Genomic DNA, 19030 nt, shown 5'->3' with positions numbered 1-19030 from the left:
AAGATACTTCTCCTCACTTGGTCTATCCCAGATCTAGAGATCTTCTTACATCTAGATCTGTCAAACTGCTCTTCTCATTTCTGGGTCCATGAAGGGTCTTTAAGCCCCAACCTTCATAGATGCAAGGTCAGACACCAGTAAGATTCACTATTAGACACAGGTGAGCTGGGTCACTTGGAGCAACACATCCACAAATGATCACTCAGACCAGGAATCTGTGCTAGCCAGAAGACGGGAAACACTGGTGACAGGATATGTGCTGTAAATCCAGGAAAAACTGGTCCTGCAGCTTGCACTCAGTACTCAAAACTACTGAACCACTGCATGAGAGAAATCTCCAACACCCACCTGTGAATGCCTACTATAGAGCACAGGGAGCAATGCAGTATCAAGCTCGGTATAATTTTAGCCTTTTAAAGACAAAAGTATTTAGCATTTATGGAATGGGAGTTAAGGCAGGCTCAGATGTCCACACAAACCTGACTGAAAAAGCTTTATTTAGTAAACAAATGCATGTTTTTGAGGAGAATCAAATACAAATAACAGGAAAGAGAAAAGCATAAGGGTGAGGGTAGTAACAAACATGTCTGTACCTCTGAAGCAACCTGGCGCGAAACTGAGCTTTCTGAAGGCCACAAGCACCCTTCCTGCAATGTAGAAAAACACAACAGAAGAGAAAAATTAGAGTACATCACTATTGTACTTCAAACACCACAAATCCTAGCAGCAGTCAGCTCTAAGGACTGCCTGTCTCTACCTAGAGAAAGGTGGCAAACAAGCCATGTCCTATCCCTTACTTTCCAAGACTGGAGCAGACAGCAGCTCTGCACCCAGGCAGGTTAACCTGGGCCCATCTTGCAAGCGTTAAGACACCAGGCACAGCCTCACAGACCACGAGGACATAGCAAGCTGGTCACAGCTACGAGTGCATGGCACCACGCAGAGATGACAGGAGACATTTCAGCACTTACGTGCTAAGCGATCACTCTTCACCTCCCAACCTGTGACAAGACCATGTCAGCACGGTCAGCAGGTCTGAAGAAGCTGACCTGCCAGCCAGGATCCCTATTACACACCACAGCCAAAACAGTTCACAAGGAAACCTGACATCTGTACCCTCAGTGAAGTGACAGTCACTCCAAACCCAGGTATGTTCTGGTCAAAGCTGGCCCAGCTCCCACCATAAGCAGTAAATCAGCAGCTGAGCTTCCAGGCACCGGTTCCCCTCTTCAACCATCTCCCCAGCTACCTTCTCAGGGCAAAGCATTTTCTCTCCCATGTCTTGAAAGGCTGTTCTGACACCGTACCAGCACTCAGGGCTGAATCAAAGGTTGAAGAACACGTTTGTACCATTATTTTTCTTCTCGATTAACTGTTTAGAGCAGCAGTAAGTACTGCCATGGATCTATTTTACTGGAAAGGAGACACCAGAGCAGCTACAAAGCACACAATTTCAATCTTGGTGGGGAAAAAAGCAAATCAAAACATTGTATGATCATGACTGGGTTTGTTGGTGTTTTTTTCCTGCTAATTCAAATTTTATCAAGACATCAGAAATTTCAGGAGCAGGAAGGGAAATGCAAACTGTTCCCAAAAGCATTACCCTGAATAAACTACTTTTCACATCTTACTGTACTGTTTCTTCTCTGCACAGCGTCTTCCAACATATTTCAGATGTAAAAATAGATCTAACTAGATGTTCCTCCTGACACTCAGAGACCAAAAGCCATCTGTGATCTTGTCAGGAGAGTCCACTGAAGAGGAAAGCTGCTCTAAGAGGAATTTCCCACAGAATTCAGCTGTTAAGGGAAATGCTTTCAATAACAAAGCTGGTCCATCACTTCTCTTCTGTAGCTTTAGAGAACAGAGGGAGGCTGACAACTGCAATTATTTACAACTTCCCTTTGCAAGCATCCCTACTTGCTAAGGCCTGACCAAAGACAAACCTTACCTAGACTGATGCAGTTCAGTGCCTATATAAGGTTTTGTCAGTACAAAGACTTAGATCTGCATGTATACCCACACTTGTAGACACCTTCCTTTCCAACCCTTCATCACCCAGATGCCTTCATTCTCAAATATCCAGGGGTGTATTTGCACAATTCATGACCCAGAAGGCTCCAAGCCTGTTAAAAAGGTCAAGTAAAGCATACTGGTCAAAGCTGAAGTGCTCAATTAACTGCCCATGAACTACAGGCCATGCGCAGCCCAACAACAGGCTTCCGAGTGATGGTCTGAAGAATACAAAGCACATAGCTTCACGCTTACTGCAACTGTCTCAGTCTCTCCTTCAATGTGCTCAGGCTCAGAAGAGAGAAGGAATGGCAAAACCAATGACCCAAACTAGAAATAAATCCAACTGACCACCACCACTCACATTACCTAAACTTCCTTCTGAAAGAGCTTCCAGCATGGAAGTGGAAACAACAAACCCCATCCTAGGTTTCATCCTACCTAAGGGAGGACAACAAGAAGAGCCAAAGGAGATTAATTTTATGGAGAAAAACCTCCTTGTGCTGAGATGGAGGATGACCTGTATGCTGAGCCACAAACATCTAACAGAAACTACCTGCTGGAAGAGTGGAGTTGCCCATTACTTCTACTGCTGTGCGACCAGGGTGCTGGGATAGCTGGATCAAGAAGATGGCACCAAAGGAGCTGAAAGCTTTTCCTGCTGGGGGCTAGCTACTTGAGGAGGTAGCTGGTTTGGGATGCAGCTGAACTCCAAGGCTATGAAATCCTTAGGATGCAAGGATGTGTAACACCATGCTCCCTGTGACAGTGTGTCCTACAGCTCACCTGCAGCTACTCCCTTCCCTAACGTTTCCTCTGGAGAGAGCAGTAGGCTAAATAGGCGATTTGGCAGCAGCCAACCCCCAGTGAGATCTCTATCCCAGGAGCCAGAGGAACTCCCCAAGCAGATGGCTGGGTTGCATGTGCTCAGCATGCCCACGCTTGGAAAATACCAAGCTCACACACCACATGCACACCAACCTTGTCATGTATACATGGTACATCCAGAGCCATCCATGGTACAGGATTATCTCATCACCACTAAAATAAGACTAGACATGGACAGGTCCTAAAAGGAGAAGGTGAGGAGCTGATCAGATAATCACAAGATAGTAGAGGTTGGATGGGAGCTCTGGTGATCATCTAGTCCAACCCTTCTGCTAAGACAGGTAAACCTAGTCAGCTGGGTTTCCTGTACTCAGCTACAGAGGAATCCTTGATACAAACTTATTGTACAGCAACCTGCAATGACAAATAGAATCACATAGAGAGGCATCCTAAACTTTGAGAAGAGCACTATGACAATATGGGAAGAGATGTATAAAGAAGAGGAAAAGAAAGAGATGAAGAGACAATGGCCAACATGCCAATGCTTATAAACATAGAACCATAAATAAGTATTTGAGGAATACAATAGCAGAAGAAAATCACTGATGCTTAATATCACAGCCAAGCTAAACCCTTATCCTGCCACAAAGCACATACACTCCGTTAGGTACCTCTGAGCCAGCTGCTCTTGCTTGCTACTGAGCTGTGCAGATCCTGAGCCAGCCCTGAAGATGGAACTGCACAACTCAGTAGCTCTGGCCTGCCTGCAACCACTTCTCTAGATATGTGTCCCTTTGCTAAAATGCCAAGGCTAGAAGAAAAGTTAAGAAATTATTAAAAGTGTAACACCCTGAAGCACTTGGCTGAATCTTGCCCTGGGATGCTAGAGTGGTTTTCTGCACTCTGGCTTCCATCAATAAATTCCATCTCCTCTACAGGAGGTAGCACCTGCGTATAACAAGAGAGACAAATTCAGAGGTGCTTGCCTCATCTTCCCAATTTGGGTCTTGTTATTCATTCTGCCCTCCTGAAACCTCTGCATCCACCACAGCAGATTTAACATCTGCCTATCTCAAGTCTTCATTCCAAGGAAATCCTGCTTCCTCTGCACTGGGGAGGTATGACATAACCCAAGGACTGGTGCTTCCCTACCTTACTGTTCTTGAGGTAATGGCATGAGGTTGAGAAGAAAGGAAAAACCTCACTGCTGCAGAAGGAATGTATCCCCATGACTACCCCTCTTACCCAAGATGTAGATGGAAGAACTAGGACTGTCATGAGCAGTCTGCAGTGACTTACACCAAAGGAAAAGGCTGAGAGAGTTAGGGCTGTTCAGCCTGGAGAAGACAAGGCTGTGGGGATACCTTATTGCAGTCTTTCAGTACTTAAAGGGTCCTGTAAGAAGATGAGGCAGGCTTTAGCAGGGCTTGTTGTGACAGAACAAGGGGTGATGGTTTTAAACCAAAGGAGAGATTTATTTAGACTGGATAAAAGGAAGAAGCATTCTACACAGAGGGTGGTGAGACACCGGCACAAGTTGTCTGGAGACGGTAAATGTCCCATCCCTGGATGGAGCTCTGAGCAACCCGATCTAGTCGAAGCTGTCTGTGCTCACTGCAGGGGAGTTGGACTAGATGACCATAAAAGGTCCATTCCAACACAAACCAGTCTATGATTTCTCGCCCTCTCCTTGTACTCCTACTTACAGACCTTCATTTGACATCTAAAATGTTTCCCTGTGCTCAGGTCTGTGAACATCAAGTAAGAACTGACAGCATTTGTATTTGTACTCCCTTATATGGTTTCTATTATTCTAAATACCAAGGCAGATTGGCTTAATGATAAAAAATGTACTGTTAACTTCTTTTCACTCAGTGACTTCTCATCCTGCTTCTCATGCTGTGAGAAAGATGGCATCAGACACTGGCAATACAGCACAGCAAGGCAGCTAATCATCCACCAGGCCTGATACAACCTCCAGCCCCAGCACTACATAGACAGGCATGTCCCACCTCACCAATCCAGCATCGACAGTCCTACTGGATGTCCCCTTGCACCAAGTGCCCAGACATTTGTACAGGTAGGTATGGGCAATCAGGGCTACGCTGCAGCAAATACAATGTATTCTTTGTGTGTGTGTGCAATATATCATTTACCTGCTTCTTACAGGTTCTCAATAGCTTCAAGTTGCCCTTTCTGATAGAGACTAAAGGTCTTCAGGCACGAGCTTCAGTACTGAAGAGGGAGAGCACACTCATGCCCTGTATTGTACTCATTTTAACATGGTTAGGTTTTGGAGTGAAACATCATAGAATCATTAATGTTGGAAAAGACCTTTAAGATCGAGTCTAACCATAACCCAACTACCATGACCACTAAAGTACATCCTGAAGTGCCACATCTAGATGCTTTTTGAACACCTCCAGGGATGATGCCCCCATCACCTCCCTGGGCAGCCTGTTCCTACACCTCACCACTCTTTCAGGTACAGAAGTTTTTCCTATTATCCAACCTAAACTTCCCACAGCACAACTTAAGCCCATTTACTCTCATCCTTTTGCTAGACACTAGGGAGAAGAGACCAACATCGGCCTCACTCCAACCTCCTTTCAGGTAGTTTTAGAGAGCAGTAAGATCTCCCTCTCAGCCTTCTCTTCTCCAACAACCTCGACCGACTGGACAGATGGGCAGAGTCCAATGGGATGGCATTCAACAAGTCCAAGTGCCGAGTGCTGCACTTTGGCTACGGCAATCCCATGCAGAGCTACAGGCTGGGGTTGGAGTGGCTGGAGAGCTCCAAACAGAGAGGGACCTGGGGGTGCTGATTGACAGCCGCCTGAATATGAGCCAGCAGTGTGCCCAGGTGGCCAAGAGGGCCAGTGGCATCCTGGCCTGCATTAGGAATAGTGTGGCCAGCAGGAGCAGGGAAGTCATTGTGCCCCTGTACTCTGCTTTGGTTAGGCTGCACCTTGAGTACTGTGTCCAGTTCTGGGCCCCTCAGTTTAAGAAGGACATCGAAACACTTGAGCGTGTCCAGAGAAGGGCAACGAGGCTGGGGAGAGGCCTTGAGCACAAGCCCTATGAGGAGAGGCTGAGGGAGCTGGGATTGTTTAGCCTGGAGAAGAGGAGGCTCAGGGGTGACCTCATTGCCCTCTACAACTACCTGAAAGGTGGTTGTGGCCGGGAAGGGGTTGGCCTCTTCTCCCAGGCAACCAGCACCAGAACAAGGGGACACAGTCTCAAGCTGCGCCAGGGCAGGTTTAGACTCAAGGTGAGGAGGAAGTTCTTCACCGAGTGAGTTGTTCATCATTGGAACGGGTTGCCCAGGGAGGTGGTTGAGTCACCGTCCCTGGAGGTGTTCAAGAGGGGATTGGACGTGGCACTTGGTGCCATGGTCTAGTCATGGGGTCTGTGTTGATATGTTGGACTCAATGATCCTCCAGGTCCTTTCCAACCTAAGTTATACTGTGATACTGTGAAACAACCCCAGCTTCATCAGCCACTCCTCACACAACACAGCCTCCAAATCCCTCACCAGCCTCACTGCTGAAAAAGGCTGAATCTCCAGGGTAATTCCTGGCTCCTACAAATAACACCAAAGCAAGACAAATCTTAGGGATCTACTCTGTCTTTTGCTGACCTTTGCCACTCCTGGGTTTCACGATAACTCACAGAAATTAATTTGGCAACTGGGTTATGAAGTAACAGCACCATTTATTAAATCTAACTGGGTGACTACTAAAATTATCTGATAGTGATGGATTATTTAACTAGTTGTTGAGTTCTAAACATCAAGATAAGCCCAAGATAATTAATCTAATTTGTATTCTACAGAAGTTTACAGACTCTAGAATGAAACAGTTCAGGAAGATGACTTTTTGAGAACTTTTTTAAACAGTGTGGCTCCTGGAGCACACAGTGACATCCAACTACCCCTGCTGAGCATCAGCACATTGACAGGCAGCAGGAATTTACCAGGATTTTTAACTCAGGATAAATTACATGTAAAAATTGATGTTCATTACGAAAAGATATCTTCAAACCGTAATGAAGCAAAAACATGCTGGTTTGGGCTGGGATAGAGTTAATTTTCTTGACAGTAGGTTGTATTTGGGCTATGCTTTGGATTTGTGCTGGAAACAGTGTTGATATCACAGAGAGATTCTCCTTACTGCTAAGCAGTGTTTGCAGAGAATCAAAGCCTTTTCTGCTCCTCACCCCACTCCATCAGCAAGTAGGCTGAGGGTACACAAAAAAGTTGGAAAGGGACACAGTAGCAACAGCTCACCCTAACTGTCCAAAGGGATATTCATAGAACCACAGAATACCAGGGGTTGGAAGAGACCTCCAGAGATAGAGACTGAGGTCTCTGGGGTCAGAGTGGCTGGAGAGCTCCCAAACAGAGAGGGACCTGGGGGTACTGATCGACAGTCGCCTGAATATGAGCCAGCAGTGTGCCCAGGTGGCCAAGAGGGCCAGTGGCATCCTGCATTAGGAATAGTGTGGCCAGCAGGAGCAGGGAGGTCATTGTGCCCCTGTACTCTGCTTTGGTTAGGCCACATCTTGAGTCCTGTGTCCAGTTCTGGGCCCCTCAGTTTAAGAAGGGCATCGAAACACTTGAAGGTGTCCAGAGAAGGGCAACAAGGCTGGGGAGAGGCCTTGAACACAAGCCCTATGAGGAGAGGCTGAGGGAGCTGGGATTGTTTAGCCTGGAGAAGAGGAGGCTCAGGGGTGACCTCATTGCCCTCTACAACTACCTGAAAGGTGGTTGTAGGCGGAAGGGGGCTGGTCTCTTCTCTCAGGCAACCAGCACCAGAACAAGGGGACACAGTCTCAAGCTGTGCCAGGGGAGGTTTAGACTCGAGGTCAGGAGAAAGTTCTTCACCGAGAGAGTCATTCGTCATTGGAATGGGCTGCCCAGGGAGGCGGTGGAGTCACCGTCCCTGGAGGCGTTCAAGAGGAGATTGGACGTGGCACTTGGTGCCATGGTCTAGTCATGGGGTCTGTGTTGATAGGTTGGACTCGATGATCCTCGAGGTCTCTTCCAACCTTAGTTATACTGTGATACTGTGAGTCCTACCCCACTGAAAAGCAAGACCAGTTCAGGCAGGTCACACAGGAACGTGTCCAGGTCAGTTTTGAAGATCTACAGAGAATGAGACTCCACAACCTCTTTGGGCAGCCTCTTTCAGGGCTCTGTCACCCTCACAGTAAGGAAGTTTTCTTTCATGTTGAATTGGAATTTCCTGAGTTTATGTCCATTGCCCCTCATCCTATCACTGGGTATCACTGAAAATAGACTGGCTTCATCCTCCTGACAGCCACCCTTCAGATATTTGGAGACATACCACGATGTCATGCTCAGCATATAAAGCTGGAGGAAGGAGGAAGAAATGGTGTTTGGAATGGTGGTGTTTGTAATGGTGGTGTTTGTCTGCTAAGTCACTGTCCTATATGACAAAACCCTGTTCTCCTGGAGGTGGCTGGCACCTGTCTGCCAATGGGAAGTGGTGAATGAATTCCTTGCTTTGCTTGTCTGCATGGCTTTTGCTTTCTGTGTTAAACTGCCTTTATCTCAACGAAAAAGTTCTCACACTCTTACCCTTCCCTGATCTAGTAGAGGATGCCCCTGCTTACTGCAGAGGGGGTTGGACTAGATGACCTTTGGAGGTCCCTTCCAACCCAGATCATTCTATTATTTCCTCCCCAACCCCACTGAAAATGAGTGTCTGTGCAGGGCTTAGTTGCCAGTTGGTGTAAACCAGGACAACTCCATACAATCCAAACATTTTTTTTTTTACCAATTAAGGAGACTTACAGTAAAGCAATTTAAGTTTCTAAGAATTAGAACTTGTTTGAGGGGGAAAAAAAAAGTCAGTTCTTCACTTTCTGAAGTGCTTTACATGAAAAGTCCCCTCTTTTCCTCTCAGTTAAACTCAGGTGACACAGCTACCTGAAGGGAGGCAGGAGCGAGGAGTGGGGCAGCCTCTTCTTGATGACAAGGAACAGGACTAGAAGAAATGGCTCAGGCTGTGACAAGGGATGTTCAAGCTGGATATTAGGAAGTATTTCTTCACTTAAAGGTTTCTCAAACATTGGAATGGTCTGCCTAGGGCCATGGCAGAGTCTCCACCCCTGGAGGTGTTTAAGCAGCATGCAGACCTGGCACTTAGGGACATGGTTTAGTGTTGACCCTTCAAGTGCTGGGTCAAGGGTTGGAGCTGATGATCTTGAAGGCCTCTTCCAACAAGATATATTCTGCGATGGTGTTCTTTGCTATGTGCATACCCAGGCACACACACACGGCTCCTTTGCAAGTGCGAAAGTGCATTTTCTGATGGCGGCCCTAGGTGGCAGTGGCACACTATAGCTTATTAAAGCCGTGGCTTCAAATGCTCCGAGACTGCACAGGGACTCTTTCCTCCCTGCTTCTTCCTGGGAGACACGGGCAGCTCTGAAGATTTCATTTCACCTGCCCAACACATGCAAACCAAAACTGTCACTTTGCCCCCAACAGAATCTTAGAATCACAGGAGTTGGAAGGGACCTCTAAAGTTCAAGCTAGTCCAACCCCCTGCAGTGAGCAGGGACATACTCAAGTAGATCAGGTCACCCACAGCTCTGTGAGCCTCACACCATGAATAGCTCCAGGGATGGGGCTTCAACCACCTCTCTGGGCAACCTGTTCCAGAATGACAAGTATTCCAGCAGGATTGCTCCTTCCTTTGAAAACTGTGTTTCTCCAAGGCCAGGAAAGGTGACTGCCTCTAGCAGTACAGTGCCATGTACCGAGGAGAAGTACTAGAGAGAGATAATAATGGAGAACACCAAACCTCTCACTTGTAGTCCACCTGCCTCCCCACACTCACAGCAAATATTTGTAGTACTAAATGCTTTAAAGCTTTTGTCTCCCCCACTTCACAGCACCTGAGCACTAATCTCCATCTTACTGAAATGAAGGAAGCAAGTACTAACACTGTTCCTTTTTTAAGTGGAGATAAAGCAAGTTGCTCAAGGGGACATATTGAGTCAGGAGCCACCCCAAAGCCAGTGCTACCTGCTGATTTCCTAGATGTTCTTACCCTTATCAAAGATGTCCTGACTTCATTGTAGTATACTTCAAAGAGCAGCAGCCCTGGCAGCACTTGGGCTTGCCTCTGCCAGGAGGGCCAATGTCCCTCACCCAGGCAGCAGACAGCACAAGTCTGGTTCCTGCCAGCTGATGCCTGGAAAAAGGTTTGGCAAAGCGGAGTGGTCTAGAGCACTCACATTTTCTCCCAGCTATAGACTACACTTCTTATTCCCACTGGGATTGTTTTTCTTTGGCACATGCCAGTAAGAAAACAAGCCAGGTGGGGGTGGTCTATTCTCCCAGGCAACCAGCATCAGAACAAGAGACATAGTCTCAACCTGTGCAAGGGGAAGTTTAGGCTTGATCTTAAAAGTTTTTCACATAAAGAGTGACTGCCCATTGGAATGGGCTGCCCAGGGAGGGGTGGAGTCAATGTCCCTGGAGGTGTTTAAGAAAAGACTGGATGAGGCACTTAGTGCCATGGTCTAGTTGATTAGTTAGGGTTGGATGATCAGTTGGACTTGATCGTGGAGGTCTCTTCCAACCTGGTTGATTCTGTGAATGAGTAGACCAGGGATGCCAGCAGGGCAAGAGGGAATAATGCCAACACCAGTGGGGAATAATTTAAAAGGCCAAGAGGCAAGAACTAACATCTGAAATCACCAACAAATCCCTGCACTTGTCGTTGCTGAGTGCTTTCCATCACCCTCCTGACATTCCCCTTTTATTCTGAAGTAGCTGTTCCAGGAAGGAGGGCAGCATTTTTACAGCTGTGCTCCTGGAGCCTGGCATTACCAGTGCAGGTCCTAATGCAAGCTGACTAGGCCTAGCAGCAATGCTGCCCTTGCTGCTGGGAGGCAGGCACTGGTCGTGCTGAGCATCTTATGTGATGGATGCAGGGACTCTGCTGCCAGGAGTGGGCCTGGGGCAGTCCAAGCATTCAGCACTCCATCATCCACTTTGTAAGGGAAAAAAAGATGCAAAGACAGAAGTCACCAGGATGAAGAGAAGGAATCAATTTAGGAATATCAGAAGCTCATTAAGTACCTCCCTGTAAGTCACTTAATCTCTTTTCCCTCAACATCCCCCTGGAAGTCACTGGTGATGACACTAAGAGTTAATCATCAGAAAGGAAGATTTATCTTGGGTTTATCCCAGCAAACAGCAGAGTGCTGTGGCAGCCACTCAGCTGCAGCTACCTACATCCTAGCAGGATGGTTCTGCTAACCAGCATCACTGCCCTCCCAATACTTCAGTCCTCCGAAGGCACAACTAGCAACATAACACACACCTCCCCTGGGACACCAGACACACATACACTGTGCACAGATGTGCCTTTCCAAGGCTGACACATCAACCTGTCCCCAAAACCCCCAGCACTGCCAGCAGCATCAGTCACTCCCACAGAAGTTGTGTTGTCCTAGTGAAGCAGCCTTGAGTGCACTCCTGGTATATTCCACACCCTACAATCCTTCACATCCACCTCAGGTGCTCTGCAAATCTTGACTTGCTCCCAGCTGTGAAGCCAAACACTGCTGATGGATCAGCAGGCAGGAGGGAACATTCAATATTTGATCCACTGTTATAAACCCCAAATTCCTATTGCTGCTAATGTTAAAGCAAGGCTTCAATGTGTTAACAGCCATGCTAAGAGAGGAGAGCAGCATCCTCAGCAGCACTGCTGCAGAAGCATCCAGTACTCCTGAGCACTCAGAGGAACCAGGAACCAAAAGGCCAGGGGAAAGACCAGAAGATGAGACTCGAGAGGGAATGAAAAGGAGCTAAAAAACACCAACACAGAGATAGAGATGAGCTGGTGGTCACACAGGAAAGCATGTTTACAGATCAGAACATAACTACTTTTCAGCATGTAGTTCTCGAACAGCAACTCTTTTCCTGGGATCAGCCCCTTTGAGTGTTACTAACACTTGTGATATTAGTGGCATTTCATCTTTTAAATACTCTGACTTCTGGACATGGAAGACAGTAAGAATTTCAAATTCCAGGCCTTTCAAGAAACCCAAAACCAGCTATTTCATTATTTTAGAGGCCTACACCCCCAAATTTCGCAGGTGTGAAGCTGGCAATAAAGGCAGTAGATAATTTATCTGCTCATTTCCATTATGCTTTCTAAAAGAACCAGAATAAGAGAGATCATCTGTCTGATAGTCAGTCTTTATTGGGCTAGAAATCTCTGCAATTCAGCCACGGCTCAGCTGCTGGAAGATATGATTATCTAGAAATAGGACAAGCTTGAAGAGAAGGAAAATTGAAGGTAACAAAAGGACACACAAAAAAGGCTCATCTGAATAGGAAAGGTAGGATTCTGCCTCTTAATACATCTCAATCCCCCTCCCGTAACTGAGGTGTTAACATCACAGTTCCCTACAGGAAGTAGCCAACAGTCAATTCATTTGCTTTACCATTTTCTTTTAAGATACACTGCTGAACTTCCTCTGCTTCCTTTTGCTGTTTCTCCACCAACAGAAGGCTTTAGTCAGAATGGTATTTTTATCAGACACTAGTAGTTATTAAACATTTAAATCTGTTTTCAGAGTCTCTATACCATTCAAACAAGAAACCACAACATTCCCTTGGAGGAGAGTCCATTTATCGATAGCATTTGCACACAGAACAAGGCCTGTCTGGCTAAAAAAAAATACATGTATGTTTTAAAACTGTATCATCTAACTTGTGTCTTACTGCTCATGCTATTGACCTTGTGCAGCTCCCTCTGTGTGAGTCAGGAAGCTGAAGCATTTGCTCTGATGTGAGACTGGAAATGTCTGGTCTGTTCTCATTGTCCACAGCTTTCAGGGCTGGTGCTGCAAGCAGCACACAACCAGCTTCTATCAGAATTTCCTTCTAACACTTGAGATAAAGGGACATTCAGACATATGTGATACCTGACCAAAACCCCCTTCCTCACAAACATGATCTTCTTAGAATAGCTTCATCTTACCAGAAATGCAGATGAGTAATAATGATGACAAACCTACACCAGAGAGTTTCAGCAGAATTAGTAACCAGCTCTTGCCAACCGATCATCAATTCCCATGAAGTGCTCACTTGGCCACCAGTATCATTACTTACATGGGTGCCACCAAACTGAAAGTGAGTCAGTGTTTTAGAAATTATTTAACAGCAGTTCTGGATACTAAAAAATGACTCCCAAGTCCCCACTGCCAAACTGCATGTGGTGTTTCTCCCCTTGCTTCCAAGAGAGAAGGCACCACTTGCTCTAATAACAGACAACACTAACGAACCATACAAAGGAATAATGGCTTACTTAATGCATTTGACAGCTTAGTGCAACTTTGGATGATTTGTGAAGATGAAAACACATTTCCTCCTTCTTAAATTATTTCATTTTAGGTACTTTTAGCAATTATGCCTAACATTTTTTTGGGCAAAAGTGTAGCTCTTGAATTACAGCATCCATTTCAAAGCATCACTCAAGTTAATCTAGCCATTTTTTTTTCCGGCCCTGAAGTCCACAAGGTTAAGGTTTGACAAGTTGCAGATTTATCTGTAACCAAATTAGCACTAAATATTCCTGTACTACCAAAGCACTAGGGAATGAGGTGACCTCCACTTGAGGAGGCAGCCCCTTCCCCCCCTCCTACAGCCTCCAACATAGGAGCTATTCACCCCAGCAAAAAGGTGCAGATGATGTGATCAGCAAGAGTTTCAGGGACCCTGTTATTTGCCACGTTTTACAGCAGGTTTTCAAGAAGGGGTTGCCAACTGCCAGGCTGCACTGCAGCATCCCTGCCTCCTTCTCCCCTGCTTGGACACTTTGCTGATATGGTTAAAATCTAACTGTAAAAAAACAAGCAATTAGTGTTCAGTCAGATCAGCTTCCCCTGAGGCCTCTCAACACAACCTGGGCAGCTCCCTATGGAGCACAGAGGAAGAGGAGGCATAGGATCAGGATGGAAAGAAAGGAAAGACTGTGGGCTTTTGACTGGCATAAACTATTCATGGAGACTGTGCCTTCCGGTTACAACCAGACAATTCAGTTGACAGTAAAATGAAGCAAAGTTGTGAACCCAATGCTGTTGCCAGGAATTCAGCCTATCAAAAGGCTGCCCTTACAAATGGCCTCTCGACCATTTTGGCCAGCAAAGAGGCCAAGGGCACCAAGTTGAGGATACCCAAAAAAATTACCTCCTGCTAGTACTGCATGTTTGTAGGGGTTGAGCTATGGTCAGGGATACCCTGTGGTTAACCCTCACAAGGAAGAAGTGCATCCCACCCAGCACACCCCAGGCTCACAAGGCAGGTTGGGTGCTCATTTACTGCTGGGCACTGAGTAGGCACAGCCTTTGCAATTCTAAACTGGGAGCTGTTCTTAGGCCTTTGGCTCTGTAACAACACATCATTAACCACTCCAGTTCCTTGGAGAGAGAATTTTCCTAATTTTTTCTTGCTGATCCAGTGAAACAAACATTACATTTCCCTGGGCCATTACTGGACCAGTGTTTTGGATCCAGCAAACACTTACTGCAGCTTCAGAAAACAGGAATAGTGGGAAAATCCAGGATATTAGTAAACATATGGGAAGTCACAACAATATGCATTCCAAATCTTCATACCCCAGGTGATCTCCATTAATTTCCCTTTTACCTCCCTTCAAATTACAGCAGCAGCAAACAGGACCTGAACCTCCAAACACAGAATTAAAATAAGCTACATAAAACATAAGCAGGGTCTAAAAATAACCAAAGATAGCATATCTTAAATTTAAGTTCTGATTTCTTCTACTAACAAATATAACCCTAGCAAAAGACCTGACTCTAGGGAGCACTAAAGGTGACATCAGAAGTTTTTCCAGTAGTTGCCTGTATTACTCAGGAGGCTTTGCTGCAGACCCATACAACACAAGAAGGAAGAGTTTGGTGCACCAGGCTCATACTCACTGTCTGCAAAGTTTCCTCCTGTCTTCTGCTTTGGCTCTGTCGGTTGATAAAGGAGCGTGTCGAGAGTTTGTAATGGTTCAGCAAGCAGATGATCACTACCACCATAACAGTTATAACCACAATGATGATGATGATTTGAACAAACTCCAGTTCAGCTAAAACAAACAGGGGGAGGAAAAGAGGAAAATACATTAATCACACACAGAATGGTATCCATCAAAGCAACAACCTCATAAACACTCAGTTGATGCACAAGACTAAAACACCTCCAGTAAGATGTTTGCTGCTGTCTGTCTCACAAAGTCAATTTTGTCCTAAAAGACTGTACAACATTTCCAGTAAGATGGTTGCTGCTGTCCACTTGAAAGTAAATTCTGTTCTAAAAACTATAAAATTATTCACTTTTTTGCAGTGCAAATCAATTGGTGTAAGTGGATGCAGTAAGAAACTTCTCAGTGATCTTTCTCTTCAGCCTTTACAGATAATACATTCTTCAACAAAAACCACCACAGATAAATCTTTTAGACAATCACAAACATTTCATTTGGGGAGGAATCCAGCACAGAAAAAAATCCCACCCTATTTTACTACCCATCTGCAATGTCAAGAGGCTCCATAAGATTCAAAGCAGAGGCCACGGAGAGAGGAATCAGGACACTGTCTAGTAAATTATTCTGAATTATTAGGTTTTACCAGCTAAATAGCACAAAAGCTTCCTAGATCAAGTGCAAAACCAACGTTTTTCCTATTGAATCTAAACACAATTGCTTTTGCAATGACTGACTTCTCTCCAACCACAGTAAAATTAACTTTTCTAGGACATTCCCATTCAGGTTAAAAATTTCTGAAGCTATCTGGTACTCTAAACCAAGGTATGTTCCACTATGGTTAAAAATGAAACTGAGGCCTTGGCTGTTGCAAGAGATACAGTTACAATGAACCCCATCAGAGCCCATCAACTTATCCAAAGTCCTGCCTATACCACAAATATGAAGTATATTTAGAAATGAGTCACTCTTGTACCCTTTCAGCTATACTGGAGCAGCAAGGATGAGCAACCTAAGGGGAGAAATTGCCCTTTGGAGTCACACAGTTGCTGATATTTCTATGGAAACTGCATTCCTCACAGGGGATGCTCTCATCTTGAAAGACAACTCCAGTTAATGGGAGGAGGTCTTTGGTTGCTAGGCTGGGAGAAAGCAGTAGAGCTATGCGAGTTGCTCTCAGTTTCAGCACTTTCCAAAAACAGCGCTGGTTTTGGGCACCAAAACAGTTTTGGAGAACTGAAATTACATTTCTGGTTTAAAAAGACCATGAGGAAAGGTAACAAAATAGAAAAAGTTAAAAGCAAATGCCAGAGGAAAAAAATACTTCTGCTCCTCTATCTCTTTCATTTCTATCCATTCTCAGCCTTCTGTGTAACAGGAGTTCGCTTACACAAACACAACTATGAAGCTGAGCCAGAAAAACGCTCTTCACACACAAAGTCCAAACAACCTGGAGTGGAACTACAGGAAACCCAAGGCTCTTTCATTATTCTAAGGTCTCTTGTGAGCATATTCTTACACTACAGGAGCTGCAGGTGCAATTGTGTCCAGTGGAAGCCAGTGCCAGCCGTTTTTGTCACAAGTTGGGCACAGACACTCCCCCTAAAAACCTTGAAATGCCAAGATTCTGCCATTGTCTTTATAGGAGGAACTAAACCTACTCAAGGCTAAGGGCAACAATACATCTACCACTTAAATTTCTTTTTGCTATTCATTACCATCCATTTATCATTAAGATCACCAACATTGATTAGTCAGTGCTTTGCTCTCAACACTTTGTCCAGTGCAGCAATCTCTCACTTCCCCCCCCCCCGACTGCTTGAGTCACTGGAAGCTAACAGCGTCAGCACCAAAAGATCAAAAAGCAGGAAGCAGAGAACGGATTCAAAACCAAACCCACCCAAATGACATTGGGTAAAAAGTCACTTTTTCATGGCTCAGAAGCAGACCTGACACTGCTGACAACGGCTGCACCCCACATTCTATAACTATTGAGTACTGAAAGGTTACTTTACCCAAAACACTTTTTTTTTAGGGGGGTGGGGGTGGTCCAGTTTAGACCGGAAACTGAGAGGCTTGCTAAAGGGCAACATGCAAAACAAGTAATGTTGATTTAGGCTTTCCTAGAATGCAGAGATCACTGGAATGACACGTTACTTTTCTATCTGCCAAGGGCAGAGTCTTCTAAATTTATCAAGGCCCCAGTGTTTCAGTAGTGGGGGACAGCACCTCTCCATTAGAAATAAATGGTTTGGTGTGTGAGTGTTTCCCTGTGGGGGATCGTTGGTTTGACTAAAACGCAGCCACACAATAAGGAAAATGAAACCCGATGCACATCAGCGTGAGCACGCTGGATTTGCCAAGTGCAGTTTTACATTAACAACACCAAAACCAACAAAATACCCAAATGATGATGGTCAAGAGGATTTCCTTGCTGGGAAGTGGAGGGAAAAGAAAGGGGAAATGGAATTTTAAATCTCCTCTTCCTCTTGACTGGCCCTCCAGCTACTCATTAGGTTATTAATAGGAAAAAGCAAAAAGACAGGAGTTACAGTTTCTATTTACTGGCACTGCTCAATGCAGTTTGAGCAGCTTCGGGTGACTGAACACACTCCAGGTAACCAAACCTTCAAGACAAGTATCTCCTCCTGCCCACTCTTCCTATAAATCAACTGGAAAAGAGACTGGAGGGAGCATCAGGAAGAGAAACAATAAATTTTTACCCTGACAAATCTCTCTGTTGCAGTCATCCAACCCTGTTTCTTCACACACAGAAAATATCAGGCTAATATATTTTATGGTAAATGCCCAACACGGGAAAAGCAACTATATACTGAACAGAAACACCCTCACAGGAAAGTACGGAAAAAGAGAGATCATTTACAACCCTATCAACAACCGTATAAGCAAAACTACCAAGTCCATCGCCCAAATCCTCTTCCACAAATGGACTCTTCGGGGACAGGAAAGCCCCTCCTGCACCCCACGGCTCGGGTGGGCTCTAAGCTGGGCTCAGCTCCGGGGACCGAGCCCGCAGCAGACACACGGACGGACAGACGGGTACCTCTTTCCAACAACAGGTCTTTTAACCGCGCATCCTTCGCCACTGTCCTGTTGAGCTGCTCCCTGGACATGCTCGCCTCCGGCAGACGGGGGGGTCAAGCCGCTCCGCCAGCCTCCCCAGCGGGCACCGCATCACCGGCAGCCCCAGGCTCCATCCGGTGTGGAGACGCCGATCCTCGGGCTGCACGCTCAGCCCTACACGGGGACCGGCTAACTGACAAGTCAGTCCTGTCTGTCTGTCCGTCCTCTCCTCAGCCCCAGCGCTCACACCGCAGCTAGCGACTACCAGGGACCGCCGTGGAGCGCTCGGACCACAGCTATCGGCCACAGGGGACCGCTCCGGGCAGGGCTAACGCCAGCGCTCGGACCGCAGCTACTGGCCACTGGAAACCGCTTCGGGCAGGACCAGCACAGGCGCTCGGACCGCAGCTACCAACCACTGGGGACCGCTCCGGGCAGCACCAGCACAGGCGCTCGGACCACCAGCTGCCGCTGAGAGGCGGCCAGGCAGGGCCCGCACCGGCGGCTCTCGCCCCACCACCCCTCTCGGTGCACCCAGCCACGCGTGTGCGCGCACGCCCGGACGGACACAGGAGGGTTCCTCACGGCGCCGGAGCAAAACGAATAAAAAGCACCCTCAAAAAATAATGTAAAAAAAATATTAACCGGCAGGAGCGCGCACACACACACAAAAAAGGGGAAGACAAAGGCCCGCGCCGCCCCACTCCTCCCCAAGCCCCGCCGCGGGGCCCGGCCGGGCGGGAGAACGGGAGGGAGGAAGGAAGGTGCGTATCTTACCCGCGCCGCCGCCGCCCCGCCGCTCTTTAAGCCCGGCCCGGCCCGGCGGGCGTTCGGGGCGCCCCGGCTCTTCCGCCTGCCCCGGCCCCGCCGCGCCTGCGCCGCCTGCCGCCGGCCCCGCCCCGCCGTCACGCTCCCCGCCCACAGGCAGCCGCCGTCAGCCACAGTCGGGAGTCGCGTTGCTGCTGGAGGGATGCCAGTCAAACACCTTCCCCGGTTACTTAATCGGCTAGACTCCGCTGCCAGGCTCTGGACAGGAAATCTCGCTCCTAGCGTCCGACCCGGAG

At 46.8% G+C, this 19030-nt stretch overlaps 1 protein-coding gene across 6 annotated transcripts in view; it reads right to left on the bottom strand.

The window, feature by feature from the left end:
- Window positions 1–19030, bottom strand: part of LDLRAD4 (low density lipoprotein receptor class A domain containing 4) — a 390804-nt gene that overhangs the window by 11177 nt on the left and 360597 nt on the right. For 4 of the 6 annotated variants that reach the window (XM_068147658.1, XM_068147659.1, XM_068147657.1 and 1 more), the window contains 2 exons: window positions 14836–14990; window positions 594–647 (listed from right to left, as the gene is read on the bottom strand). In XM_068147658.1, coding sequence (XP_068003759.1) covers window positions 594–647; window positions 14836–14990 — 209 coding nt within the window. The other 2 variants (XM_068147662.1, XM_068147660.1) reach the window with 2 other exon arrangements.

This window comes from Melanerpes formicivorus, unplaced genomic scaffold (genome assembly GCF_026170545.1).
Source record: "Melanerpes formicivorus ecotype bairdi unplaced genomic scaffold, bMelFor1.0.p_v2 SCAF_15, whole genome shotgun sequence".
NCBI lineage: Eukaryota > Metazoa > Chordata > Aves > Piciformes > Picidae > Melanerpes > Melanerpes formicivorus.
The sequence above is the reverse complement of the archived record's forward strand: the minus strand, read 5'-3'. Positions and strand labels throughout refer to the sequence as shown.